This window comes from Panthera onca, chromosome A2 (assembly GCF_046562875.1).
Source record: "Panthera onca isolate mPanOnc1 chromosome A2, mPanOnc1 haplotype 2, whole genome shotgun sequence".
Taxonomy (NCBI): Eukaryota; Metazoa; Chordata; class Mammalia; order Carnivora; family Felidae; genus Panthera; species Panthera onca.
In genome coordinates, this window is record NC_138340.1 from 47,092,400 (window position 1) to 47,119,481 (window position 27,082).

Genomic DNA, 27,082 nt, shown 5'->3' on the forward strand with positions numbered 1-27,082 from the left:
GGAGTAAAAGCAGAATCTTCGTAGGCAAAAGACCATGGCTCAAGCTATCTTTATAACTCTTTAGTGCCTGGGCAGGCTTAGCTCTCAGGACTTCTGGAGGAATAAGGCTCAGCCAACAAAGAGGGCCATCTCAGGTGCCAGTTACCTTGTGTGTTGTAATGAAATGTTTCTTTGTGCTCCTTCTCAGTCAGTCCCCATTACATCTCTGTGTTGCAAAAAGTCCCCTGACTCTGAGAATGTGATGACTGAGCCACATGACAACTTTATCATTCTCTTAGTCACTCCCTTGGTGGCTCAGCCAGTCTCTGACGTGGGCCATTCATTAGGCTTTGTTTCCTAAGCTTTTCAGAAACTTTGGTGTAACAAGCACATGGTCTAAATTTGAGGGAAAACCTTAACCGGTACCTACAAATGTAGCAAACAAAAGAAAACAAAACCCCTCAACTATTGAATCTTTACCTGAAAGCCATAGCCTTTCAGAGCTGACATTTGCAACCCTCTTAATTATAGGAAGTAGATATAGAATGTGTAAAGTGATTTGACCAGGAATCTATCCTACACCCCAAAGGTTAGGTCACTACTGTGGTGCACAGGAGAGATGGTGGGAATAGAAGGAGCGGGAGGGGACGTGGTTAAATAGATTTGGCAAAAATAATTTGGTGGTAGTGGCGGCCTTGATTCTTCACTTCTTTTTTTAAAGATCCTATTTCCTAGACAAAGGCAATATAATCTAATTCAGTATTTCTTGAAATTGCCAGATGCTAAGAACAGCACACGAGCACTTGTTACACACACATTCCCAAGACCCTCCACTGACGTTTGCTATGTCTAGGACGGGATCTGGGAATATGTGTTTCACAATCACAGCAATTCTTACAAATTAGGGTGTTCTGATAAAAATAGAATTGAGGATACCGTTTAGTGCAGTCTCTAGCTACAAGGTAGTATCCTACCCCCGCTGTAAACAGATGGTCAAGTTAAAAAACCCTGCCCTTGCGATGCAATAGTAGCTCCTTTTGAAAGGAACTGTCCCTTTCCCTCCTCTTCCTTCGGTCATTTGACTGGCACCATCCCAAACCTACAGCTGGAGTGGCTTTCTCCAGGCCCAGCTAGGCGGGAGACACACACTACCCTAAGCCGGGCGGTCGGGGAGCCCCGTCTCCGTCCGGCGTCCGGCTGGTGCAGCCGTGCCGCTCTCCCATTGGCTGGAAGTTTCCTCGCCAGTAGCCCGAGCGGCCCCTACTCGCCACGCCAGCCCTTCTGGGCTCCGACCGCCCAGGGGGCGGGGCGGAGGCAGGGGCGGGGCCCAGAGGGCGGGGCAGGAAGATGGGGCGGGGCCTCACGGCGCTGCGGAAGTCTGGGCCGGCCTATGGCGCGGGAGGGAGTCCCCGGCCGCGCCCCACGAGGCCGGGCCGGGCCGGGCCAATCCCGGGCGACTGGGCGGGCGAACGCGGGGCCCGGCCGGCCGGCCCGAGGGACTGGGGGTGGGGGACAATGGGCCGGTTCCTGGTGCGTCACGGGGGAGTTCCTTAAAGGGGAAGTGAGCGGGGCTACGGGCGGGTGCGGGGTGCGGTGGTCCGCGGGGGAGGCCCCCCGCGCTTTAAAATAATGCCCGCGGCGCCCGCGCGACCATGCAATGGCGAGCGCTCGTCCTGGGGCTGGTGCTCCTCCGGCTTGGCCTCCATGGAGTGCTGTGGCTCGTTTTCGGGCTGGGGCCCAGCATGGGCTTCTACCAGCGTTTTCCGCTCAGCTTCGGCTTCCAGCGCCTGAGGGCCCCCGACGGCCCCGTCTCTCCTGCCTTAGGGTCCGCGGGCCCGTCGGGGCCGTCGTGGCTGCAGCCGCCGGTCCCCGGGGCGGCGGCGGGGCGGCGGCGGGCTCCGCGGCGGCCCGGGCCAGGCATGTGCGGCCCGGCCCACTGGGGCTACGTGCTGGGTGGCCGGGGCCGCGGCCCGGACGAGTACGAGAAGCGCTACAGCGGCGCCTTCCCGCCCCAGCTGCGCGCCCAGATGCGCGACCTGGCGCGGGGCATGTTCGTCTTCGGCTACGACAACTACATGGCGCACGCCTTTCCCCAGGACGAGCTCAACCCCATCCACTGCCGCGGCCGAGGGCCGGACCGCGGGGACCCGTGAGTAGCCGGCGCTGGCCCGACGCCCGGGGCCGCGCGCACCACGCGCTTCCTTGCGTCCTCCGGGTTCCCCAAGGGATGCCATAGCGTTTGGGGTCCAGCGGGCCACACCCGCCCACCTGGGGCCTTGGCCCGACCCCCCTGGAGGTCCCCCTGGGCTTGGTGGGGCTGTGGATGGGTCCGTGGCTGTCTTCTTCCTCGATTCTCCCGGAATGTCAGTTACAGCACAGCTGTCCAGCTCAGTCTCTTTTACAGATGGGGAAATTGAGGCTCAGAGACCGGAAGGGACAGTGGCAGTACCAAGGGGTAGCTTCGGGGGCTTTTGACTCTCATCTCCAACTCCTTCTCCAGATGAATATATAATCAAAATGAAATCCCTTGTAAAAACGCAGTTTCGAAACAAGCCCTTATTTCCCCGCACCTGCTCGCATCCCTGGCTTTTCTGTATAAAAATTCGAGAGTTGATTCTGGGAAAGGACTTGTCTAAAGCCAGGTAATGAGTGCGAGGCAGAGCGGGGTTACAACCTTTCTCCTTCATGTACAGGGGCTGCTTCTTAGGCTGAGGATACTTACATGAAAGGGAGAGGGAGGGAGGCAGAGAGGCTATCTAGCTGAGATTTGGGGTCCTGATACGCAGGCTGTGATTCCCTGGCCGCAGAATTGACTGCCACCTTTATCTGTCCCATAAATTCCTCCCCTCTGGTGGCAAGGTTGTCACGGAAGTTCAGCCAGTGTTCCTTTCCACCAGCCTTGTCTGTGGAGGCCAAGCTTCCAGGGTCACTGCTGTTGACATCAGAGTCCAAGAGGACAGCACACTCAGCTGAGGACCTTCCACCTGGAGGGAATGGGTGTGCTTTGTCACTGACCCTGTTAGACCACATTGGTGACTACCTTCCTCTGTGTGGTGAGGGTGGACCAGAGGAGCTGCTCAGTGTCCTGGCCCCACATCCTGGGGGTGGCTTTGTACTTCTGGGGGATGTACTTTCCTTCACCTGGGGAAAACGAGTCCGATCCTTAAGTTCTGAAAAGGAAGCCCGTATACTAAAGGGATTTGAAGGGTTTTAAAAAATGGTTTGTTGTCTCCAAAGTCATATTTTAAATGACAGTTTGAGGAGCATGAGTTTCAGTGATGTAAGGGCACATTCCAGGCTACTTTAAAGGGACTGTGCCTTTCTAAAATTGCAGGAAACTGATGAGTTATTTTTCTTGCTTCACTAGATCAGGCTTTATGCATATAAATATCTTCTATCTTAATTTTTTTTTTGGGAAAAATTTTTCTTAAGTTTTGAAAAAAAATTGCTGAGCCTTTCCAGATGTTTGGAAAGTAATGAGTCGTTTGTTGGTATTTAACTGTACCAGGCTTTATGCCTGTGTATTTTCTGTTAATTTCATTTTTTATTGTTGGAGGAAAAAAAACATTAAAATTTGAAAAAAATGAAAAAGCCTAAAACCCCACCAGACATTTAATTTATTTTTCCTTGCCAGCTCCTGCTCATATGCCTACACATTTTTTACATAGTTGAAATCAAAGTGTGTGTACATATTTTGGATCTTGATTGTATTTTCTCGCTAATGCTCATGGTATTACAGGAAGGGAGAGAATGCTTTCAGTAAGTGCCCTTATTCTCTCTCGAAGACTTTTTCCTCAGATTTTCTTTTATGGCAAGGACCTAAGGAAACGGTTTAATGAGTGCTTGTGATCACACTTTCAGTTGGGAATATGGTGGTCTGGAGAGTTAGCTGATGACATTTGGATGCTTTTCTTAACCTTAGGAACCCTTTGGGGAGTTGGAGCCCCTCTCCAACAACGTGACGTGTCGGTTGATTACCCTACTGGGCCCTGTGGTAGTTCCGGGTGGCGTAGGCCTTTGTTTCAGACTAAGTCTGCTGATGAGTGTCTTGGTTTGATTGTGTAGTGGCAGTGTGGGTAAACTGAGGTCAGATTGCTTTGAGACAGATATACTGCTGTTGGAAAGATGGAGTTTGAAATGTCGAGGGGGTGGCATTTGGGAAGGGTCATGCCCAGAGGTTAGTAAACCTTTTGGTTGATAAACCTTTGATGTCTTTGAGGAGATGAAAGAATTCTGGTGTTATGGTGATCTTGAGTAGAACCTCACATTGGCTGCTTCCAAGGAGTGGAAAGGTTAATTTTTTTACTCCCCTTTCTTTAACTTAACTCCTTTCAGACTAGTATTTTCTTTTCTTCTTTTTTAAATCATATATTTTTTTAAAAAAGATTTTATTCTATGCTTTTTATAGCTTATTTATTTATTTTTGAGAGAGAGGGAGAGCGTGAGCAGGGGAGGGGCAAGGAGGGAGGGAGTGAGGGAATCCCAAGTAGGCTCCGTGCTGTCAGTGCAGAGCCCAATATGGGGCTCAAACCCATGAACCCTGATATCATGAACTGAGCCGAAATCAAGAGTTGGACGCTCAACCAACTGAGCCACCCAGGCACTCCGAGATTTTTTTTTTTTTTTTTTTTTTAAGTAACCTCTGCACCCATCATGGGTTGCAGACTCACAACCTTGAGATCAAGGGTCACATGCTGTACCTACTGAGCCAGCCAGGCACCCCCAGACTAGTATTTTCGAAGAAAGTTTAGAACCAGAGTTTTGGCATTCTGGCTCTGAAACAATAGGATAGTTTATATCCCCCAAGTAAATAACCTGCAATAAAAATTTTTCAGATTTAAAAAAATCAAATGTATTCTAATAATTGTTTTCAAGCGTATTCTAATGATACATTTAAAATATGGAGTGACAAAGCCATTAGAATGTTATGCAAAAAGTACGGAAACAAAATATGGGTGCTCAATGTGTGTATCTTTTCTTTCTAGTCACATTTACCTGAGGCATATCTTGCCCGTCATGTTTAACTATAAATAGGGTGAGGGTTTAACATGAAGTAAATGAAACCCGAACGCTTTAAAATAGAAAATCTTTCTGTTCAGCTACAGATGACTATGCAAAGTCAGTCACTCTCATATCCCCAATTTGGGTTGGAGGATCCAAATTCAGAAGTTTCCTCAAGTGAATTTGAATGTTCTATTTTTTGTAACCTTGTGAATAATAACGATAGTTCTGGCCTTGGGCACGTGACCCTTCTTTGTGTCCTCCCCAGCCAAGTTGCCGTTCAAGTAAAAAAGCAAATCGCCTTTGAATCACCCCAACCAGTATTGGCCCCCAAACCAACCCATTCCTCAGCAGCCAAGCTTAAGATGGCCTCCTCTGCATTCTTCTTTTCTTTCTAGAATCCTGTCCCACTACACAACTCGGGCCTAAGACTTTTTCTAGTGACGCCATTGAACTTTGAAGACAATTTTCTTTGATTTACTCGGTTCTCCTTTCAGTTCCTTTTCTTTAAGCTGCTGTTCCACATTTTAACATCACTTGAGAATTATGTATTCACCTTCCTTTCCCTTTGTCTTGTCTTCCCAGATTATCAATCCCTTGACACAGAGACTGTTTCTTGTATTACCTCTGTGTCTACCCAGCACCAGGTATATTTCTGAACAGCTGGTACAGGTTAAGTGTATGTGGGAATTTTTTTTTTTTTAAACATGTTTGATTTTGTTAGTTACATCATCAGAAATTTTCTGTCAGAGGTGTAGTTTTCTCCTCTATCTCTGTTTTGGGGTGATAAGAACCTTAAGAATTCACAGTAGGGTGGGATCGCCTGGGTGGCTCAGTCAGTTAAGCGTCTGACTTTGGCTCAGGTCATGCTCTCATGGTTCATGGATTCAAGCCCTGTATCGGGCTCTGTGCTGACAGCTCAGAGCCTGGAGCCTGCATCAGATTCTGTCTCAGTCTCCTTGCTACTCTCCCACTCACACTCTGTCTCTCTCTGTCTCTCTAAAATAAATAAATATTAAAAAAAGTTCACAGTGGGGCAAACGTCATGAACAGTCACACATGGTAAATTAAGTGGAGAGTTTAATTCTGGGTCATCATGGTTCAGCCAGCTGGTTATGTGGAAAGATGTGTACATGTGAGCCTAGTCTTGTACTAGAAGATTGAGTTCTTGGCTTGAGACACTTAGCAGATATGAAGTCAGGCTGGCCATTGGTCAAGAATACCTACAAAGAGCAAGATCACAGTCTTACATACTGGGCTGGCATAAGTGGAATCACAGTAATATGGTGCTGCTAGGCCAAGAGCGTTCTATGGAGTCTACATTTCCCTTCTCACTCCTCTTCCTTTTCTATTTTGGCATATTTTAAAGACTGTATAGCGATTACTCGGTAGAAAATAATTAAAAGTGTTTTAATGAACACCTTAGATTTTTCAGTCAAATCCTTTAGGGGGATTTGTCTGAGTGGAGAGAAGGAACCAACTCCGTTATTCCAAATATTTATTTTCTTTTACTGTGCCATTTCTTATAACTGTTAATTGTTAGTGATTGCTTGGGCACTGTATTGAGAAGTAGGTTGAAATTGGGTCCATTTTAGTTATTAGCCTAAAAGGAAAAGTGCTACAAAACACATGAAGGAGTGCAGTGATCGAAGTTAGTAACACCTTCCACTGACCTGTGTAGGTGGAAAGAGTGGTGTTGGCCCCAGATGAGGGTATAGCTCAGGAGAGGGTGTGTTTCACACACGTAGTTTGGATGCTAAGTGGTGAAGGAACTATTTTCTAATGAGGTGGGTGTTGGAACCCACTCTTTGTTTCTGAGCAGTAGAGCAATGCAGTTAAATATTTAAACCCAACAGGATGTTCTTGAATTGGCAGAATTAAGCACAAGGATCTTCCTGTCTACTTTGACCTTCTCCTCCAACTTTCGACATTTCCTGTATGTTTTCTTGCTGGCACTGCCCTTGAAGTGCTTATTTTTACCCCACGGCTCTCGTCTTTAGAGGACCTTTTGGAATTATATGAACATATTTAGAAAGAATCTACAAATAGAAGAAGCAGGTGCAGTTTTTCAGCCATGTGGTGTGCTGGCCTCGTGGCTTGTAAGGGGCAAGATAACCCTGGTTCCTAGATAGCCCGTTCTGTATGGCTTGTTTTCAAAAGTGTATCTAAAAGTTAGCTCTAAATTCTTTGTCCTAGATTTAGTGGGGTAACAGCATATAACAAAGCAAGTGGAAGGCTCACGTGAGATCAGATGTGAAGTGTGGAAGCTGTGTGTGCCTGCTTCATGTAAGGCCACTGACCCCGACCAGGGCACACTGGAGGGTACATTTTCAGAGAGCGTAGCAAGCCATCCAGGACAGGGGAAGTGAGACCAGGTCCCGTAGGTGTGACTGAGGGAGTAGCTACGGTGGCCTGGGACATGCTGTAAGATGTCTGAGTTTCGGTGAATCTATTGTCGAAGATGAAACTCGGGCTTTTCACTTTGGTCTTTAATAAATGTAACCTTTTTAAAATTTTTATTAAAAAAATTTTTTAATGTTCATTTTTTGAGAGAGTGCTAGAGTGAGTGAATGCGGGCGAGAGGCAGAGAGCAAGGGAGACACAGAATCTGAAGTAGGCTTCAGGTTTCGAGCTGTCAGCATAGAGCCTGATGTGGGGCTTGAACCCACAAACCATGAGATGACGACCTGAGCTGAAGTGGGATGCTTAACTGACTGAGCCACACAGGTGCCCCAATAAAAGTAACCTTTAAACAGCTGTCCCATTTCTCCTTACTCCAGCCTTTTCAGGCTTCTGCAGTTACTCTCGGGGCTGGTGGGAAGGAGAGAGAAGAATGACTGAAGTCCCTGGAATTTGTCAAGCTGCACTATTTCTCCGTCCTTGCCCTTCCCAGATGTTTTCGTTGTCCTTGTCATCGTTTTCAGTGTTACAAGGAGCAGTCTGAGTGACTGGGGAGCTTTACTTTCCTTGCAGGCCTGAAGGCAGTGTCTTAAGATTGCTCCAGGAAGGGAAATCAGTGTTGACTATGGGGTCAGGAGGAGTGTGGCAGACAAGTCCCACCGAGGCTCATCTCCTCAGAATGGGTGGAGGTGATGGGGATTCATTGGTTGAATGAATGATAATGAGAAAATGAGATCAAGAGGTTAATTTATTCCCCCAACCAAAGCACCGTGGTGATAATGGGAATATAACTGAAGGTATTTACTTCTCTTTGTGTGTAACTTGCTGGAGTGTCTGATTTCTATATTTAAGGTCACATGACAGGGTCTTCCTAGTTTCGTTAACAATGATTTTGAAATCAGAGCTTTTTGAAGCTGGTCAGAGAGATGATTTATGGTGATAAAACTGTGTCTCAGGGCACACGATTCTGGTTCACCGTCTCCTGACTTCCTGTTGCATGTTTCCTCAGTAGCATTAAGGGTGCATCTATTCTGTGAGTTGAGTCTACTTACAGACACCATAGAAAGGGTCACTTGTGAGATGGAAAGACTGTTGCCATACTGATCCACCTGTAATTGGCCCTGAATAAATGAGAGTTTCTAGCAGTTTTAGTTTCTAATGGATGTTTAGTTTTATTGCCCCTTTTCTCTTTTAAAATAAAGTACCTTTGTTTAATTTTAATTTTGTTTCTTTTTCAGTTCAAATCTGAACATCAATGATGTCCTAGGGAATTATTCATTGACTCTTGTTGATGCATTGGATACGCTTGCAGTAAGTGTGTAGGCTTGTTATTATTTTTGTAATTAATTAAGGCATTTTGGAGTTGCATACTCCTAGTTTCCACCATCGAGGGAATTCCAGGAAACCTGATATTCAAAATGTATTCATAGCTTTGATAGCCATTGTTGATTTTAATGACCTTAATGCTGAGAGCAAGAAAAGCATTCAGGGTTAAAGGGACGGAAATGTGATTCCCCTAAAAAAAATGGAGAAGAAAGTATGATTATTTTGAGGGAACATGTTTTTCTCCCAGTTTCCCACTGTTTTATTCCATAAAGGAGCAATGGAGCGTTCCATTAAAGTTGACAGTTACTGTAGTTAAGATTTCAGAAGTAAAAGATAAGCTCAGGGTGGGTAGGGCCCCTGAGATAGCATTCAGCTACTTGGTCCCCTTGTGTGTGTCCTGGGCCCTGGTCCCAGCCCCTGTGTGAGACCCCTAGAAATGCTCCTCTCCTATGTGGGACTCCGTAGTTTGTAGACACTCCCTACTCCACATTTGGGCTGCCAACTTGGGTGCCGCCTTCACCCCCTCATCCCCTGTTTCCTTCGCGGAGTCTAGGGAACTGGAGCTTTTTGAGTGGATCTGCAGAAGCACACTGAAAGCAGGATGGCACTGTGGCATGGTACTTAACCATTGGGCTGTGTCGTGTGCCTGGTCTGCTTCTTGGTTCTTTGCTTCCAAGAGGCTGTCTTCCAGAACAGTATGTTAAAACCTCCTTGATCAAGGTGATTTCACAACCTCTTTGCTCCTCGTCATTGTCCTGCACGGCTTTACCACTAGAGAATTATTACCGTAGTCGAGCCCAAATACTGCATTTAACAACGTACTCTTGTCTGTTTGGACGTCCCTGAGAAGAATTTAAAGCCGTCAGGGGTTAGAAGTGGGTCATGCTAGCTAAGTTTGCGTTACAGCTGCCCAGTGTCTTGCTGGCAGAAGAATCACCAGAACATGGGAAGAGCTTGAGTGATTGCTCTGCATCCTCACAGGCCCGGGGTCTGCGGGGACTGTGGGCTTTCATTCTGCCAGGCTGTGATTGCATAGCACTTTTGGTTTCCCAGTCTCTCTGGGGTTCTTGCTGCTGTGCTTCAGTCATCCGTCATCCATGATCACAATGTGCCCAGACAAGTATGCTCAGCCTAATTGGAATTAACTTGCCGCATATACCAGAGGCTGACTCAGACCATAGGCGTTGGTTAAAACAGAGTCCCAAAACTCAGGTATGTTATGAAAGGCATAACATCTCTTCTCCCTGACCCCTCTTTTTTGGCCTGTTGTGTCTTTTTATCCTCCTGCCGTGCTCATTAAGTACAGAGACCTCATCTCTATTACTCATTGTCCTCTCCACACCTCATGTGTCTGATACATAGTAGGAGTGCAAATATGTGTTCAAAGAATGAATTCCTACAAATCCAGCATTTCCCAACACCATTTTCAAGGGTGTTTTCCCTGAAGGAAGAGTTGCTTTCTCAAACGAACTTGAGAAATTCTTCATGCCTGTCCTACTATTGGAGAACCACAACATACACCAGCCTTTCAGAGGCTCTGAGAAGTTCTTCAGTGAAGAAACTGATTTAACTCTTTCTTTCCAACCCACATTTTCTTAAGCCCGAGTGAATGATTTCATAGCCTGCTTACTCTGTTCTGTAGCTGCCTAAAAGGGTAAATTAGAGTATGTAATTGAAAGTCACTGGCTTTCTTCACCATGCTCCACTTGATCTGAGATCGTATCAGCCTCTGCAGGTGCTAACAGATATTGTTGCTGGCGAACATCTGTAAGGAAACAAAGCCACTTCTGTGGTTTTCATTGTAGAATATCCGGTGTTGAGCGTGCTAGCACTTTAGGCTTATTTTTCAGGTGTTACTTCAGTTGAGGGTTTCTTGATCTCTTGCTAACATTTTAAATAGGCTCTAACAGATGTGCTGTGGAAACATTCAGATGATAGCAATCCCCTGACCACTGACTGCAACTTGTGGCATTATTGCATAATCTTTTAAAAAGAAAGAACTAAAAGTCAGGAAAGAAACGCCTCTACTCGATCTGCCTGTTTACAGTGAAATAACAATGAAGAAGGGGCAAAAAGATGAGCTGGACCAATAAATACTGGGAAGTAAGGAACATTTGGAAGAAGTAGTGTCTGGATGAAATTTTTTGTTTTCCCTTTGTGTGTGTGTGTCCTGATGATGTCCTTGTAGTACCAGGATTGTCCTGAATTTTTGAACAGGATGAAACCATTTTGGTTTAGTTAATCTGTAACATTTTATGCCCAATTTGCACTTCCTATAGGAGAGAGCAGCTTAGCATGAGATCATATTCATGCACCCAAAATAGAAATCGTAATTTTAGATCACTCTTTAAAAAGGACATGGAGCTGATTATTTGTTTGTGTGTTTTGGATGCCACTGGTTTTATGCTGTGCTCCAAAAGATAATGCTTCATGTTCTCAAAGCGTTTAGACATCTGGACAGCAGGCAACAAGTCCATTTTCCCCAATGTTTTGGTCTCCCGGGAGCCAAGCCCCAAGCTGCCGATTCATTTGAGGAGCACCGGGAGAGTTATATTTTTGTTTCATCAGTTTTGGAATTTATTTTTACTCATGTTAAGAGTTTTAGGAACTCTGGCACCTTGCTTGCTAAATCGGATCAGACCGAAGTTTGAGGGAGAGTGGAGTGGGAAAGCGAGGGCTACTCATGGTTCATGAGGAATTACTTCACAGTTTTACCATTCGGAGATAGGATTCTTGAGTTGCCATCTGTCATGGAATATGTTCTAGGAGACAACTGTGCTTTTTCTGCCTTTTGTGTTTCCGCTCCTCCCATGGGTGGTGAAACCCCGTGCAGACTTTTAGGTGAAGTGGTCCAGCTCCTGCCCTCTCGGAGCCTCGTTCCATTACAAGCTATGGTAATGGTTTGTGTTCCTCTTTTTAAAGATAATGGGAAATTCATCCGAGTTCCAGAAAGCAGTCAAGTTGGTGATCAACACAGTTTCATTTGACAAAGATTCCACCGTGCAAGTCTTTGAGGCCACAATAAGGTAAAATAGTATAAAAGATGGATTGAAGACTTCTTTTGTAAGTGTGGAAGGAGAGAAATTCCTGCGAGGATTTCCCTGTGAGATCCAGGTAGAGAGTCGTTGGAGACCTTATGAGCCCTGTGTCCATCTTTCCTCTTCCTTTTGGGCTTTATCAACAGTGGGACCCTTGACATTTCAAAGTAATTACGTTTGGGGCTGAAAAGAAAGACTCACCTAAGCTTTAATGAAGGTGGGAGTTAGGTGTGCTTTTAATGTAGATTTTCACTGTTGCACTTCGTGTCTGTTTTCGTTTCCTTCCTTCGCCGTGTCCTAGGAAAACCCCTACATATTTCTGACGGAAATGAAAGTTTCCCATTTTACCTACCACCCACAGAGGACCGCTGGTTACCATTCGAGTGTATTTCCCCCTTTTCCCTCTTAATGCAACTCCCTCTTCTCTCTCCCTCCCCCGCTCCGTGTTCCACACTCCGATTTGTTTCTTGTCTCTTTTAGGTTGATATGTTGTGACTATTTTACTATTTCATTTAAACTTTTGGAAAATTATATTACTGCACACCATTCTAGATGTATCATTTATTTCAAGTTAAAGTTATAAAAACGTTTGTGCCGAAACACGTCACGATGTACTTGAGATCATCGGAGTGGTACATGAATTCCTGGCTCTTAGGGACGTAGATCTCAGCTGGTGGCTGTCTCCCTCTGAGCAGGTCATTTTCTCCTCCTCACCTTCTTCTCTTCCTCACCTCACATCCTCACCAGAAGTTGGGTGATTTCTGAGCTGTTTGGCAGCCCAAACAGGGAAAGTGACTTAGTATTTGTTGTTTTGCCCTTTCCTGTTTCTTAGATGGTTAATTGTGTTCCCCATGTGAGAGAAATCAAGAGTAATTTATTCATATTGAAAGGTAATGTTTATTCTGAGGACAGCTAGTATACTCTCTTCTGATGAGATGGTTGAGACTGCCAGCCATTAGTTTTTACTTTATGTGAGATTATTCTTGGAAGCCCCAGATGAACGGTTCTCTTTCTCCCAGGCAGTAATGTGGTTAACTAAGAATTGGTTATTTATTATTAGGGCTGAAAAGAACTTCAAGAAACCATTAAATTCAGTCTCTCTGATTCTCGGCCGCTCTGAATTCACGAGGGATTTGAGGCTGCTTCTGTCCCTTGGAACTGGATTGTGTGCATTGACGAGCAACATGATTTTATTATTTTTGTGTTCCTGTCATCTTGTCTTCTAGGGTCCTAGGAAGCCTCCTTTCTGCCCACAGAATAATAACTGACTCCAAGCAGCCCTTTGGTGACATGACAATTAAGGATTATGATAATGAATTGTTGCACATGGCTCATGACCTGGCTGTGCGGCTCCTCCCTGCTTTTGAAAACACCAAGACAGGAATCCCCTATCCTCGGGTAGGTAGACTAGTTTGATGTTTCAGCATCTTCCTGAATTGAAACTCTTTTTTTAAAAAAAAAAAAATTTTACGTTTATTTATTTTTGAGAGAAAGGGAGAGACAGAGCATGAGCAGGGGAGGGGCCGAGGGAGAGGAAGACACAGAATCTGAAACAGGCTTCCGGCTCCGAGCTGTCAGCACAGAGGCTGATGCGGCGCTCGAACTCATAGACCGCGAGATCATGACCTGAGCCGAAGTCGGACGCTCAGCCGACTGAGCCACCCAGGCGCCCCTAAAACTCTCTTTTGATTATTTTATTTGGAGAAAGGAGGGAGGTGATGCGGAAGAGGAAAGCTGTGTCCTAGAGAGAATTTGGCCCTAAATGCCATGTAAATGTTTTCTAGTTCAGCATTTACTGAGCACCTACTGTGTGCCAGGCACACAGTGACATACCTGATCTTTCTCTTAAAGAACTTAATGTTCCTGTGCTCAGTGTTCTTAAATTCTTCTGCATGTGAGGTTTATATCCCCTGCTACAGAATAGCATGGGGAATTTGTCTTTCTTTCTGACTTGAGTACATGTCCCCAAAGACTCTGATGTGTATATTGTAAGGATCCTGGTGAATGTTCTTTGGAGTGCTTCACATGGATCTTTCAAATAAAAGCCTGCACAGCCCAACAAGTTAGCTGCTGATTTACATGCAAGATCTGAAATGAGATTATATGCTTGTGGCACCCGATTTGCTGAGCCCAGAACTCCCTTGGGAATTGAGTCAGCCTTTGACGTAACCAGCAGAGAATTGCCAGACCACAGAGCCTCAGGGATGAAACAGGCTGTCACATTCTCCCTGTGTCTTCTTTCTCTTCCAGTCTGCAATTTGTTTATGTTTGCTGAGCAGGGGTGAGTTCCTAGTAGGTCACTTAAACTTTGTAAGGGGTTCCACAGCAGAGCTTTGTTTCTAATGCCAAAGCCTGGTGCCCTGTAACCATGAAGAGAACCCACTGGAAAGAGACGGGTTAGTGAATAGCATTGTGACGATGCCCCTAAGACTTACTAAAACAAGGTGGTGGTGTTCTTATGGTCTTGTAGGTGTGACATGGAAAGTGGTGAGCTGAGTCACACTGCAACAAGTTTGGGTCATTGGTGGAGTCTGGTGGCTGGGACCTGGCCTTCTGGCCCTTGAGGGTTCCTCAAGTTTTGCCACAAATCCTTTGTCTCTTCCTGTCCCCAGGTGAACCTGAAGACTGGCGTTCCTCCCGACAGTAATAATGAGACCTGCACCGCAGGAGCCGGTTCCCTCCTGGTGGAATTTGGGATTCTGAGCCGACTCCTGGGGGATTCTACATTTGAGTGGGTGGCCAGACGTGCTGTGAAAGCCCTTTGGAACCTGCGGAGCAATGATACAGGATTATTAGGTGTGGTGGCACCTTCTCAGGCCATTGGGACTGTGTACCTACGACCCCCTTTCCTTCCCTCTTCTCTGGGGCTCTCTCCCCTCTCCACTCCTTCTGTCTTGCACCACGAATCTCACAAATGACTCCTCAGAAAGACCGGCCCTCTGTGTCTGCTATATCGGTTTCTCTGTGGGACTTTCTGCTTAGAGGGAGGCTGTAACATTCAATGGGAAAGAATCATGCTTTTGCTGTTTGAGGGTTCCCTTCTGATTTGAATCCTTTGGCAATTCCACTTGAAGATAATTGTTAATGGAAATGCTGTAAGAACTGCCTCTAAGGCAGATTATATTGTTTCAATCTAAATAGAGGGATTTAGAGTTACTGGTAGAGTGGCTTTCTCCTTTAAAAAAAAATCTAGGCACATGGTAGGAGATTGAAAGGCCAGATTAAACCTATATTAGGTGTTTTGGTTTTTTTTTTCCTCCTTTGTGAATGTTTGGTCAAGATGTTATTTGAAAAATTATGGGGCCGCCTGGCTGGCTCAGTTTGTTGAGCATCTGACCCTTGATTTTGGCTCAGGTCATGATCTTACAGGCTGGGGAGTTTGAGTTCCACTTTGGGTTCCTTGCTGACAGTGTGGAGCCTGCTCGGGGTTCGTTCTCTCTTTCTCTCTCTCCGCTTCTCCTTCCCCCCTCCCTTCCCCCACTCATGCTTGCATTTGTGCATGCACACACTCTCAAAATAAGTAAATAAACTTAAAAAAAAATTATTATAGGGGTGCCTTAGTAGAGTGTGTGACTCGATCTCAAGGTTGTAGGTTTGAGCCCCACGTTTGGTGTAGAGATTATTTAACAATAAAATCTTTAAAAAAATTATTATGGAACGTTTCAAACATGCCGTCATAGGGAGAAAGTGTAATGAATTATAATTACCTATGGACTCATCATTCATTCTCAGTAAGTAATAGTTCTTGCTAATTCAATATTTTATTTTAAACTGTCTTATACTGAGAAAATTTTTTTGTGTCATTGAGAAGTAACTTGATTGCTTCTCCTAGAGCCATGCAATGTCATTCCAAGAGCACTACTTTTTATTTTTATTTATTCCCTCAACCTTTTTTAAATTTCAATTTTAGTTAGTTAACATGCAGTGCAATATTGCTTTTAGGAGTAGAATTCAGTGACTCATCACTTACATAGAACACCCTGTGCTCATCATAAGTGCCCTCCTTAGTGTCCATCACCCAATTAGCCCATCCCTTACCTACTTCCGTGCAGCAATCCTCAGTTGGTTCTCTGTATTTAAGAGTCTCTTGTGGTTTGTCTCCCTCTCTTCTCTCCCTGCCCTTGCCATATGTTCATCTGTTTTGTTTCTTGAATTCCACTATGAGTGAAATCATATGGTATTTGTTTTTCTCTGACTGACTTATTTCACTTAGCATAATACAGTCTCCCTCTCTCTCTCTTTCTCTCTCCGTATATATGTATATGTGTATGTGTATATATATACACACGCACATACCACATCTTCTTTATCTCTTTATCAGTCAGTGGACATTTGGGCTCTCTCCATAATTTGGCTATTGCTGATAGTGCTCCTATAAACATCAGGGTGCATGTATCCCTTTGAAGGAGCATTTTTGTATCCTTTGGGTAAATACCTAATAAGAGCACTCCTTTTTAAAAATGATTTTTTAAAAGTAATCTCTATGCCTAGCTTGGGGATTGAACTCATGACCCCGAGGTCAAGAGTTGCACGCTTCACTGACTGAGCCAGCGAGGTGCCCTAAAAGTGATTTTTGATTATTCCTTAAGTTCTGAAATGTATTTACGAATTTGTTGTATTTAAAAACAATGGTAGAAATAAAGTTGCCCAAATTGTCACCCCACCACCAGATGATTGGCCGGTGTCAGCACAAATTGTCACCTTTTAAATTTCCCATAGGTCCTTTTCAGCCTGGCATTTGTAAGGTTTATATACCTTCAACTTAAAATATAAATAAACATTTTATTCTGCCTCACATTTGGCAGTTCAGGTGTTTTCAAATTGTTGCCTTGTGTTTATAGCTACTGTCTTTAAAATCTACATCTAGTTCATTAACTCTTCCTGTGTTGGACACTTGGATTCTTTCTGTTTTTTCTTTTTTTTCCCCCATTTTACAGATAATGTAAATCATACAATTCATAATTCTTGAAAACAGCATAATACTTTTATTTAAAAACACTTTTTTTTCATTAAGGATAAATTCCCAGGAATGGCAGTACTGAGTCAAAGGCTTTGAACACTCATTTGGTATTTGAAATGCACTGTTAATCTGGAAAGGCAAAATGACAAACTTATTTTTCTTTTGCCTTCAATGTTTTCCCCATTTTTGTGCCAGTGTTTAAACACTGTATTTTCAGAAAGATCTCCTGGCTGCCTGTGCCGCTGCTGGGACCAATAAAACTGTGAGGGCCACACGTTCATCCCTTCCCTTTTCTGCCAAGGATGAGGGTGTTGAAGCACATGGGGCTGGAAGAGAAGGACATCCTGGAGAGGGAGCCGCCCCAGGATAATTGGGCCCCGTGGGCTTCGTTTGTTTTTGCAGGCAACGTGGTGAACATTCAGACAGGCCACTGGGTCGGAAAGCAGAGCGGCTTGGGTGCTGGACTGGACTCCTTCTATGAATACCTCTTGAAGTCTTACATTCTCTTTGGAGAAAAAGAAGACCTAGAAATGTTTAATGCTGCATATCGGAGTATTCAGAACTACTTAAGAAGAGGGTGTGTGTCCCTGACATCTGTTCTCTTGCTCTATGAATCAAATAGAATGCATTCAGAAACTCCCCTACTTTTCTCAGCATGAATTTACGGGGTCTTTTGGTCTCTGCCTCAGTCGTGCACTTCCCGGCTGTTGGTCAGACATTCGAGGGCGAAGACCTGTGTTGGCTTTCTACTGTGCAATAATAATTACCCCGGAACTTAGTGGCTTAGAACAATAAACATTAGCCCACACAGTTTCTGAGGGTCTGGGAGCCAAGAGCCACGGGGCGGATCCAGGCTCTCACGAGATTGTCATCTGGCTATTGGCAGGGACTGTAGCTGTGTCAAGGCTCGGTCGGGGCTGGAGGACCCACTTCTGGGCTCACTCTGGTGGTTGGCAGGCTTCCATTCCTCACTGGCTGTTGGCTCACAGCTCCTTGCCACATGGACCTCTTTGTAGACAGGTCTATGGCAGCTGGCTTCCCCCAGAGTGAGTGATCTGAGAAAGAGAGACCCAAAGTGTGCTTTCATGACCTAATTTTGGAATGACAAACCAACACTTCCATCCAGCTCTGTAGGTCCTACAGACCAACTCTCATACAGTGTGGGAGGGAACCTTTGTGACTGCCACGGGTTGGGGATCTTTGGGGCCATTGTGGAAACTGGCTGCCACAAGGAGTGACATTATGCCTGTGTTTCACTGTGGCTCTAATTGCAGATAGAGCTGTAATACAGGACAATTACTGAGTTACTTTGGTTCTTTTACTTTCCAAAGAAATTTTAGGATTGGTCTTTATCCCTAACGAGAGAAAGGACAATTATGAGCCCCCCTTCCCCCACCCCTGTTTGTTTCAAACACCATTATTTGCTACTATCCAGTTGTACAATCAGGAGGGCGGAAGAGAAGTGCTGTTTGAAGCTTCTACCCCGGGCTTTTACCCCGATGTCACCTCACTCCCTTAGGTCTTTCTTTGTATGGTTTTGTATATTAAATGTCCAGTGCAAGTGATAGCTACTGAGTTTGTGCATGCTAGGATTTTCTTAGACCCATAAGAAAGCTGTTGTAGGAATGCATAAGCTGTTGTAGGAATGCATTACGTGAGTGCTGTGTTTTAGTAAGAGGCCACTTTGCCAGGGTTCAGTCCTTTTTGCTTTTTGAAGTCCCAAACTAAATTGAGAAATAATCCGTGAGTATCTTGCTCTGATGTGATCTTCCAGGCCGCTGGTGTAGGACCTCATTAGAGAAGAGACTCTTCCTGTGTGTGTGTAGAAGTAACTAGGCCTCCCCACTCAGGTCAAATCCAACAAAGACCCATGCCGTAGGCCACATTACGTGGTGGTATTCTTAAGCCTGAATATCAAGTGCTTTCTGCAAAATAGAGTGAAATCCCCAGTAAGTTACACTGGCTGACTTTGGAACTTCTTTTCTATGACACCTGTTACTTTCTGCTAGATCCTGGTATGGACAGGTAGAGGCAGTTGATTCCCAAAGGTTTAAAGAATGAGGTAGGGGAACATGTTAACGTTGATTCCATTTGAGGTAAAGGCTGCTGGAGTAGGGCTGGAGCTCTGTCAGCAATCTCTCTTTTCACCTTTGACTGCTCTGCTTGGGTCACCAGTCGGGAAGCCTGTAACGAAGGAGAAGGAGACCCCCCGCTCTACGTCAATGTGAACATGTTCAGTGGGCAGCTGATGAACACTTGGATCGACTCGCTACAGGCTTTCTTCCCCGGCTTGCAGGTGTGTTGCGAGGAAAAAGCAATCATTTTTTCTTTCTTTGTTTTATTCTTTTCTTTTTATTCTGTTCTTTTTATGATACCAGAGCATTCTCTGGCTCCTCCGGATTTGGGAGCTTATTAGCACAATATGTCTTGATTATTCTGTTTGTGAGATTAGTCCCCAGGATGTTGAACAGAGCCACAGGAAGCAAGCACAAACCATGGTAAAAAAGTAACTGTATGTGATTTTTGGATCATCTGTCTCTTAATTGTTTATTCTTTGTTCATTGGTACAGTTAACCTGCTGTCCTGTGCAGTTCACATCAGTTTGGTGTTGATGGTCACATAGGGAGGGCATCCTTTTCTCTGGGCTGCTACTTTCGGGTTGGTTTAGTCTCCACCTGTGTTTGTAGGACAGATGAGAACTGGTGGGCAGAGGGAGAGCCCAGGGCCTCTGTGTTCTGCCTTGCCACGCTGAGAAAAGTGTCTTAGCCTAGTGACCTGTGTCTGCTCCTCAGGTTCTGATAGGAGACGTGGAAGATGCCATCTGCCTCCATGCCTTTTACTATGCCATATGGAAACGCTACGGGGCCCTCCCTGAGAGGTATAACTGGCAGCTACAGGCCCCTGACGTGCTCTTCTACCCGCTGAGACCGGAGTTAGTGGAATCTACGTATCTACTGTACCAGGTACTAGGCTTTGTTGACCAGTAGTTTGTGTTTAAATGCTAGCAGGACTCGTAGCAGTTGGGTTTTAGCACACATTTACTTACTGGTGGAGAATTGTGCTCTTCATAGTGACTCTGATACAGCTACTGCCTGACCGTGGGCTTGTCAGTGTCCCATGTGGTCATGGTCCCACAGGACAGAGAAGGCATCTGCGGCCACACACGTCGTTGAGTCTAACCTTCTGCAAAGCTGAGCATGCCCGTACCATAGGACTTTTCTCTCACGCCCTCAAACATTAGAGAGGATTTAGTACTCGGTGTTTACCGGATCTGTTTGGCCAGATAACTAACTCTTTTTTGGGCTACAGTTCTGTACTCATGCACGGTGGAACCCTGGTCTGTGTAATAATTATTCAGACAAAAGGAATTCTTTTTCTTGGTAAAGGGAATCCTCTGGGATTCATCTGAATGCCTATTTTTGTTTAACGCTTAAAAAAAAGTATAGCATTCATTTTTCCATGCAATTCAGTGCCAGAGGGAATGTCACTTTAACTGTGAGGTCTGCCCTGCAGGCTGAGGCAGATATTTGTCTGTCTGTGCATACAGAGCTTCTGCACGTGTTCACAGGTCCTGCAGCTTTCTACAGAGACGGCCTTCAGTGCACTTCAGTAGACCTGTAACAGATGCCCACGGTGGGCAAGCCCTCACAAGAAGATACTTAGTTTCATGAGTTCTGAGAGTAGGATTAAGACTCTGGTTTAGATTTATTAAAATAATAATAATAATAATAACGCTAAAGACTTGCCCTTTGCTTCTAGATGAAAAAAGGGAGAAATGCTATGAACCTGGTCATAGTCCTTGAGTGTAAAGAGAGGCCTCGTGAGTTTTAGATGACCTCTCAGACAAGGAAGAGATAGCCTCTGAGCTGGTTTCTCTGAGCTGGGTGGGCGGTCAGGCTGCACGTGCTGTGAGGAAGTCATGCCTCGAACCGCTCGAGTCCTCCTCCTAAGCTGCCTGAGTCCTCCCCCTAAGCTTAGGTCTGTTGCCTCTGGGTTTACACCTCTTGATTTCTGTCCTTGCGTCTTTCCTGTTTTCAGCTTCTTCCTCGTGTTGCCTGTTCTCTCAGAATCCACAGAAATGTCCGGCTCCGTGTCCCTGCCTTCTGAGCCATCTCCCTGTCCTCCCCTTACGCGCAGCCTGCTACCTTCCTAGCGGTTTGCATTCGCTGCTGCAGGTTGGCACTGGGCATGACTTAAAGGCGATCTCTAACTTTTAAACCGTTTGTGGGGTACAGGTCTCATCTTCTCAGAGAATTGTTTTCCTAAAGAAACCATCTGCAAGCATGTGACAGCAGAGTAAGGAGCCCCAGGGACTAGGTTCTCAGGGCAGCTGGAGAGCAAAGTGTGGGGGCCTCCTGTGTGAAAGCCTTCTTGTTCCTGTTAGCTTTTCCTGGCAAGGCCCTAAGTGGATTGGGGGCAAGATCCTGCTTCCCTGGGCCTGCATCTTAAGTTGCTAGAGAGTTCCGAGGCAAGATAGAATTAGATTGGTTCTCCCATGTGGTACTGTCCGTGAGGCATTATTATCGCGACGGGGATCAGGGGCACCCAAGCAGGGTATTGGTCTGCCCTCAGACAGATTGTCTTAGCCCTGGTTAAGGTGAAACACATTGTAGATGCACTTTGATGTGAGCAATGGAACACCTTAGTCCTGTTACATTTGCGACCCTTCCAGATAAAGTGAGCTGGGCGCTGCACCTGCTTTCGGCCAGTGACTCACCTGCTCGGGAGATTCCTGCAGTCGCTGTGATGTTTGTTGATGGCATGTTTTCCAGGCCCTTGCTGGATCACATTCTCTCGTGTTCTCTCTAGGCAACCAAGAATCCCTTCTACCTCCATGTAGGAATGGATATCCTGCAGAGTCTGGAAAAGTACACAAAAGTCAAGTTAGTTTTCTAAGTTCCTTCCTTTTTTCTGGCCCTTTTGATTTATTTTCAGTCGTTTTGGGGAAATATTCCACTTTGCACTTTAATTTATAAAACAGGTCAGTACTGTTAATTCTGTAGGGAAATTGCCTACTGTTTGTGTGGCAGGACTGGTCCATTATAATGGGAATTACTTTTTATTACCTTTTTTTCCCCCGTAAGGTTCCAGCAGACTATGTATGTTCTTTTTAGTAATTTATTTTCCCTAGTTATACAAATACATGTGCTAAAAAGTTTAGGGAGTACAGAAAACATGGAGGGAGAATATTATCACTGTATTCTCCAAGTGCAGATAACCACAGTCCACATTTAAGTGTATATACTTTTTTATATATTTATATGCATAATGTGTTTGTGTGTATATAAAAAATCTCTATATTTCAGTTTTGTGACCTGCCTTTTCACCTAGCAGTATAAGTATTTTCTTACAAAATAGTATTTTAGACTGTCCAATGATAAGTCAGTTCTACTACTGGGACAAAAAAATTTCATTCAGTCCTAAATTTGCTGCCTGTCATTTTCTTGGTGTCACATTAAGCACTTGGCATGTCCCATCCACCACCCCCACTCTCTCTTCCCCCTACACCTAACCTGATGATTTAGCAGCCAAGCCACATTTTAATGAATTTGCAAATAATTTCTGGGCTACAAAAAGGATACCTCTTCAACCTAACCTAATTTGCTTTTCGTATGGCATTTGATAATTTGGTTGATTACTCTGTTAATAGACTATTTTTGCTTTTCAAATCAATAAGCAAGTAGGAAGGAGCAGAGGCAGGACTAACTGGAAAATTGTTTTGTAGGTGTGGGTATGCTACGTTGCATCACGTCATAGATAAATCCAAAGAGGACCGGATGGAGAGCTTCTTTCTCAGCGAGACCTGTAAATACTTGTACCTGGTATGTGTGTTACAGGGTTATAACCAAGAAATTTTTTTTTTTTTTTAATGTTTATTTATTTATTTTGAAAGAGAGAGAGAGCAGGGGAGGGGCAGAGAGAGCAGGAGAGAGAGAATCCCAAACAAGCCCCGTGCTGCCAGTGCAGAGCCCGAAATCAGGAGTCTGGGGCTTAACCCCAGGTGCCCCAAGCCAGGAAATGTCGATCACTGCTTGGAGCAAGCATTCATTCAGAGTTCTGTCCAAGCACATACTCCCTGGGCACTGCTCTGGGCTGCACATGTGCTGGCCCGGGGACACAGTACTGTGCACACAAGAGCATATTGCCGTCCTCCACCCTGGTTTCTAACGCTGTGGTGCTTGGGACAGGTTCCCACGAGGACGAGAGCAGTGTCTGTAGCTCTTACGTCTCTCGATGTGTGTGAGTTTGGCTGAGACCCCCAGCCCGGCTGGCTCTCTGTCCACACACACATACTCTCGTGTGTGCGGAGAGTGACAGAATCACGGGCCCTGGAAGAAACCTTGAAGGAGTCATCTTGTCAGTGTTCATTCTTTCCCTCACGGGAGCTGCTGTCTTCGTGGAGAGGCAGGTGTGACTTGCCTGGATTTTCGGGGTGACTGCATGGCAGAGCAGAGGCTTCAGGCCCGGTCCTGACTCCTTCTTCAGTGCTCTTCCCCCTTCCCTCCTCTCCTCCTGCTCACACGCATGGTGGTGGTGTGTGGGTACCTACCTACTGTCCTGCCTTGCCTGCCACTCTACTCACTGTGGCTGCATACCAAAGGCTGCTTCCTCAGGGCACAGAGTGTCAGGGTCCCCCGTGGGGAATCAGTGAGGGGGCTGAGATTCAAAGGTAATCGAGCAGTGGTGATAGGCTGTGTTATTGAGGCCGCTGGTTCCCAGGCCCTGGGGCCAGCTGGATCAGAATCACCCTGGGGACCTTGTTAAAATTAAAGCCCTGTTGAATCAGAATCTTTACATTTTAGATTCAGAAGTGGGCTCAAGAATCTGTAATTTTGACAAGAGGCTTGTGATTCTGCACAAAGCCAGGGTTTGGAACTTCCAGTCTAATCTGGTGTGACTTCACAGAAGACTGTAGAGGGGGCGTGTCCACCAACAGGCCACATGGCCCATGGCATGATGGCTGTCCTGCTGTCAGACCCCCGTGGGGGCCTAGGTCTCCCTGTCAGAGCACACCTTGGACTTGGAGCCAGGCCGGCCGCTACAGGCTGATGGGAGCCCTGCAGGCTGATGGGAGCCCTGCACGCATCCCTGTCCAGCAGCCATTGGTGCGTGGGGTGTGCACCAGAGTGAGTGAGGGAGATCCCCTAGGCCATTCTAGAGGAAAGAGCTCAGGGTCTGGCGCCAGAAAACCTAGGCCTACCGCATTCTTCCTTAGCTGTGGAAACAGACCAGCCATGCTGAGTCTTTCCTTATCTGTAGAATACTTCAGGTGACTGTAAGGTTTCTTACGTCACCGAGATTCCTATTCTGAGCGTTGGCTCATTTAGCATTTAGTGGATACCTGCCTTCTCCACCCACCGACCTGTCCCCTCTTCGGTTAGGTGTTCTTTCTGGACACTCCTGCTGCACGCCTCCTGTTGAAGGAGGGCACTGCCCTGTGTGCCTCTGTCCTCAGGGTCTGGCCCGTGTTCGGACAGGAAGCAATGGGATGGTGGTACAGGGTCAGGCTCTGTGCCACACCCTGGGATAGGGTGAAGGCGTGTGCGTCTTCCCTTCCAGCATTTTCCAGTTAGGCCTAGGTGTGTGTGAGGTGGGTGGTGGTTCTAGAATTCCAGTGTCAGAACTCTCAGGGGAGCCTTGGAGGGGAGATCATCCTGAGAGCTTTTACAGACTATGCAAGTTTGGGTCTCAGCCCTCAGATTTCTTAGTGTTTAGGTCTGAGCAGGGTGGGATGGGATGGGAGACATTCAGGCATTTGGGTTTAAACAAAACTGGTGATTCTGTTTGCAGCCAGAATTGGGAACCACCTTTTCACCCATTTGTTGCTGAAAAGCCTGAGGACCCAGCAAATTCTGCTCCCTGAGTAGTCTGGGACACTGTCTCTGGAGTTAGTTCCCAAAGTGCTACAGTTACGTTTTTTTTCTTTTCTTTTCTTTTTTTTCCTTTCCCACCAGCTATTTGATGAGGAGAATCCAGTCCACAAATCTGGAACCAAATACATGTTTACAACTGAGGGACACATTGTATCTGTGGACAAACATCTTCGAGAATCACCCTGGAAGGAATTCTTTTCTGAAGATGGAGGGCAGGACCAAGAGGGAAAGTCTGTGCCCAGGCCTAAATCTCCTGAGTTAAAAGTCATCAATTCCAGCTCCAATGTAAGTGGCTTTCTCCAGCGGTGGTTTCTGTGCGGAAGAGGAGAAAATAATACAAATTGGTCATTTAGAGTCCCTGACAGAAGATTGGTGGCACACTTAGACTGGGTCGTCTGAGAAGAGTTTCACGAAAGACCCTTAACGTAGATAGTGTAGATAGCATCAGGGCGCAGGGAACCATGGGAGCAGTGCCTCGTTGTCCTAGCTGCAGGGGCTCGTGGCCCCAGGAACCGGGGTGGGGAGAGGTGTGCTGGAGGGGGCGTCTCCTGGCAGAAGCCATATTCTGAGCTGGCCTCAGTGACCTTGCAGGAAGGGAGCCAGTGGAGTAAACACTGACCATTGTGCTTCCTTCTAATCTGCTGGAGCCCCTCCTTGGCTGTGCGCACCAGAAGGCAGAGGCCACTGCGACCTTTCGACCTCTGGGTATAATTTGCCAGCTTGGCCTCTGGCACCAGAGCAGGATGGGGAAGGAGAGTGATTTGGAAGGACAAAAGGAAGAGATCCAGCCAAATCACTGAGCAGCAGGGGAGGGAAAAAACGCAGTCATCAGTCATCCTGATTTTTAATGAAATGCTCTTTGAGATGCAGAAGAATCCAGTTTCGTTTAAAGCAGGGTTTCACTAAGCATGCCTCCCTCCATCATCCTGGTAAGTACTGGGAAAGATTTGGAAACGAGTCCTGGAGTTTCTGGTAGGAGTCCTAGGTTAGTTGTGTTGGTTTGAAGCAAATAGGATGGTTTGTAAGTGAGGATGCGGAAAGAGGCATCAGTCGAAATACCAAACCACATTACCCCACGGTGCAGTGGATGCCACCTGTCTTCCCAGAAAAAGCCTCTATTGTCAAGATTCCTACCACCCAGCCCCACACTGCCTTGGTGAGGGACACCCCTTCATCCCAGGCTCCTTAATCGTCCTGCTGAAGGTCTTTACCATCAGTCTGTGAACTGTGTGGACAGCCCAGCACAGAAGTGAGTCCCCCAAATCTCCGTAAGGCCGTGGAGTGTAGATTAGGTGAATACGGGCCTAATTGAGAAGGAAAGGGGAGCAGGAGAGTTAGGAGGACAGAGATATTAATAAGTCACCTTTTGCATGTAATGCGTACCGTTGCCCAGGCCCCTTTTCCAGGTGGTCGTGTGGGTGAATTTCTCACAGCAGCCTCGTGAGGTTAGGTGCTTGGTATCCCCACTCGACAAGTGGAGAAAGGGAGGCACAGAGAGATTCAGGTTGCAAGGTGGAGGCAGGAGATGGACTGGAAGGAGACTCATCTGTTGGCGCATCACAGGGGCCCCAGTGGGCTCCCCGCCCCGGGTGTTTGTCACTAAGGCACCACGTGCGTGAAGTGCTGGTGAAACAGAGAGGAGCTAATCTCCCTGGGAAGATAAAAATAGGCTTCATCATGGAGGCTGCTTTTCAGAAGTTCCTAGAAGGGTGAGGAGAAGCTTCCCAGGAAGGGGTGTTCAGGCAGCAGGAATAGCACCTACAGATGCCTGGCTGGGGAGCTTTGGGACCCAGTGAAGGGCCTGCTGGCCTTGATCTCTCGAGGATGGGGAGTAGGGCATGGGGGAGTCAAGTTCAGAGCAGTGAGTGGGAGTGTGTGTCTTTGGGGACAAGTGTGTAATGAACGGATGTTTGCAGACAAATGTGTTTGGTTTACAGACTCGCACCTCATTTGAGGGGGTAAAAAGCTCTGTCAAGCATTTAGGTTTTAGCTGTGGATCCGAGAACCATAAACTCAGAAAAACCACCCACAGCTGACTCTTGAACAACGCAGGTCTGAACTGCATGCGGGTGTTTTTTGATAAATACGGTGCAGTCCTGCAAGTGTATTTTCTCTTCCTTATGGTTTTCCTAGTAACATTTTCTATCCTGTAGCTTATTTTAATGTAAGAATGGAGTATGTAATACATACAACATACAAAATTCGTGTTCATTGACTGTTGTTACCAGTAAGGCTTCCAGTCAACTGTGGGCTGTCGGTTAGTAGGGAAGCAGAAGTTACATGTGGGTTTTTGACCGCTCTGGGGGGCCGTGCCCCAAGCCCTGCAGTGTTCAAGGGCCAGTTGTGTTTTCAAATAGCCGAGGTGTTTTCTGAAATTCTGGGTGGATTAAATGAAGGCCCCAAGGGGATGAACTTTTCGTCCCAGTCACTCTGCCCTTGGGCACATGTCCTTTAGCTGCCCTGAGTCTCCATTTCTTCACTTGGGAAGACATTAAATTATATCA

At 46.1% G+C, this 27,082-nt stretch overlaps 1 protein-coding gene across 1 annotated transcript in view; it reads left to right on the plus strand.

Moving 5' to 3' along the window:
* Positions 1-1,470: 1,470 nt before the first annotated feature.
* Positions 1,471-27,082, plus strand: part of EDEM1 (ER degradation enhancing alpha-mannosidase like protein 1) — a 29,755-nt gene continuing 4,143 nt past the window's right edge. Inside the window, exons 1-11 of the mRNA XM_060631624.3 lie at positions 1,471-2,128; positions 8,619-8,691; positions 11,629-11,732; positions 12,971-13,142; positions 14,357-14,540; positions 17,107-17,281; positions 18,880-19,000; positions 19,497-19,667; positions 21,514-21,587; positions 22,430-22,526; positions 24,660-24,863. Of these exons, the coding sequence (XP_060487607.2) occupies positions 1,632-2,128; positions 8,619-8,691; positions 11,629-11,732; positions 12,971-13,142; positions 14,357-14,540; positions 17,107-17,281; positions 18,880-19,000; positions 19,497-19,667; positions 21,514-21,587; positions 22,430-22,526; positions 24,660-24,863 (1,872 nt within the window). The 5' untranslated portion in view covers positions 1,471-1,631. The remainder of the gene's footprint in view (positions 2,129-8,618; positions 8,692-11,628; positions 11,733-12,970; positions 13,143-14,356; positions 14,541-17,106; positions 17,282-18,879; positions 19,001-19,496; positions 19,668-21,513; positions 21,588-22,429; positions 22,527-24,659; positions 24,864-27,082) is intronic.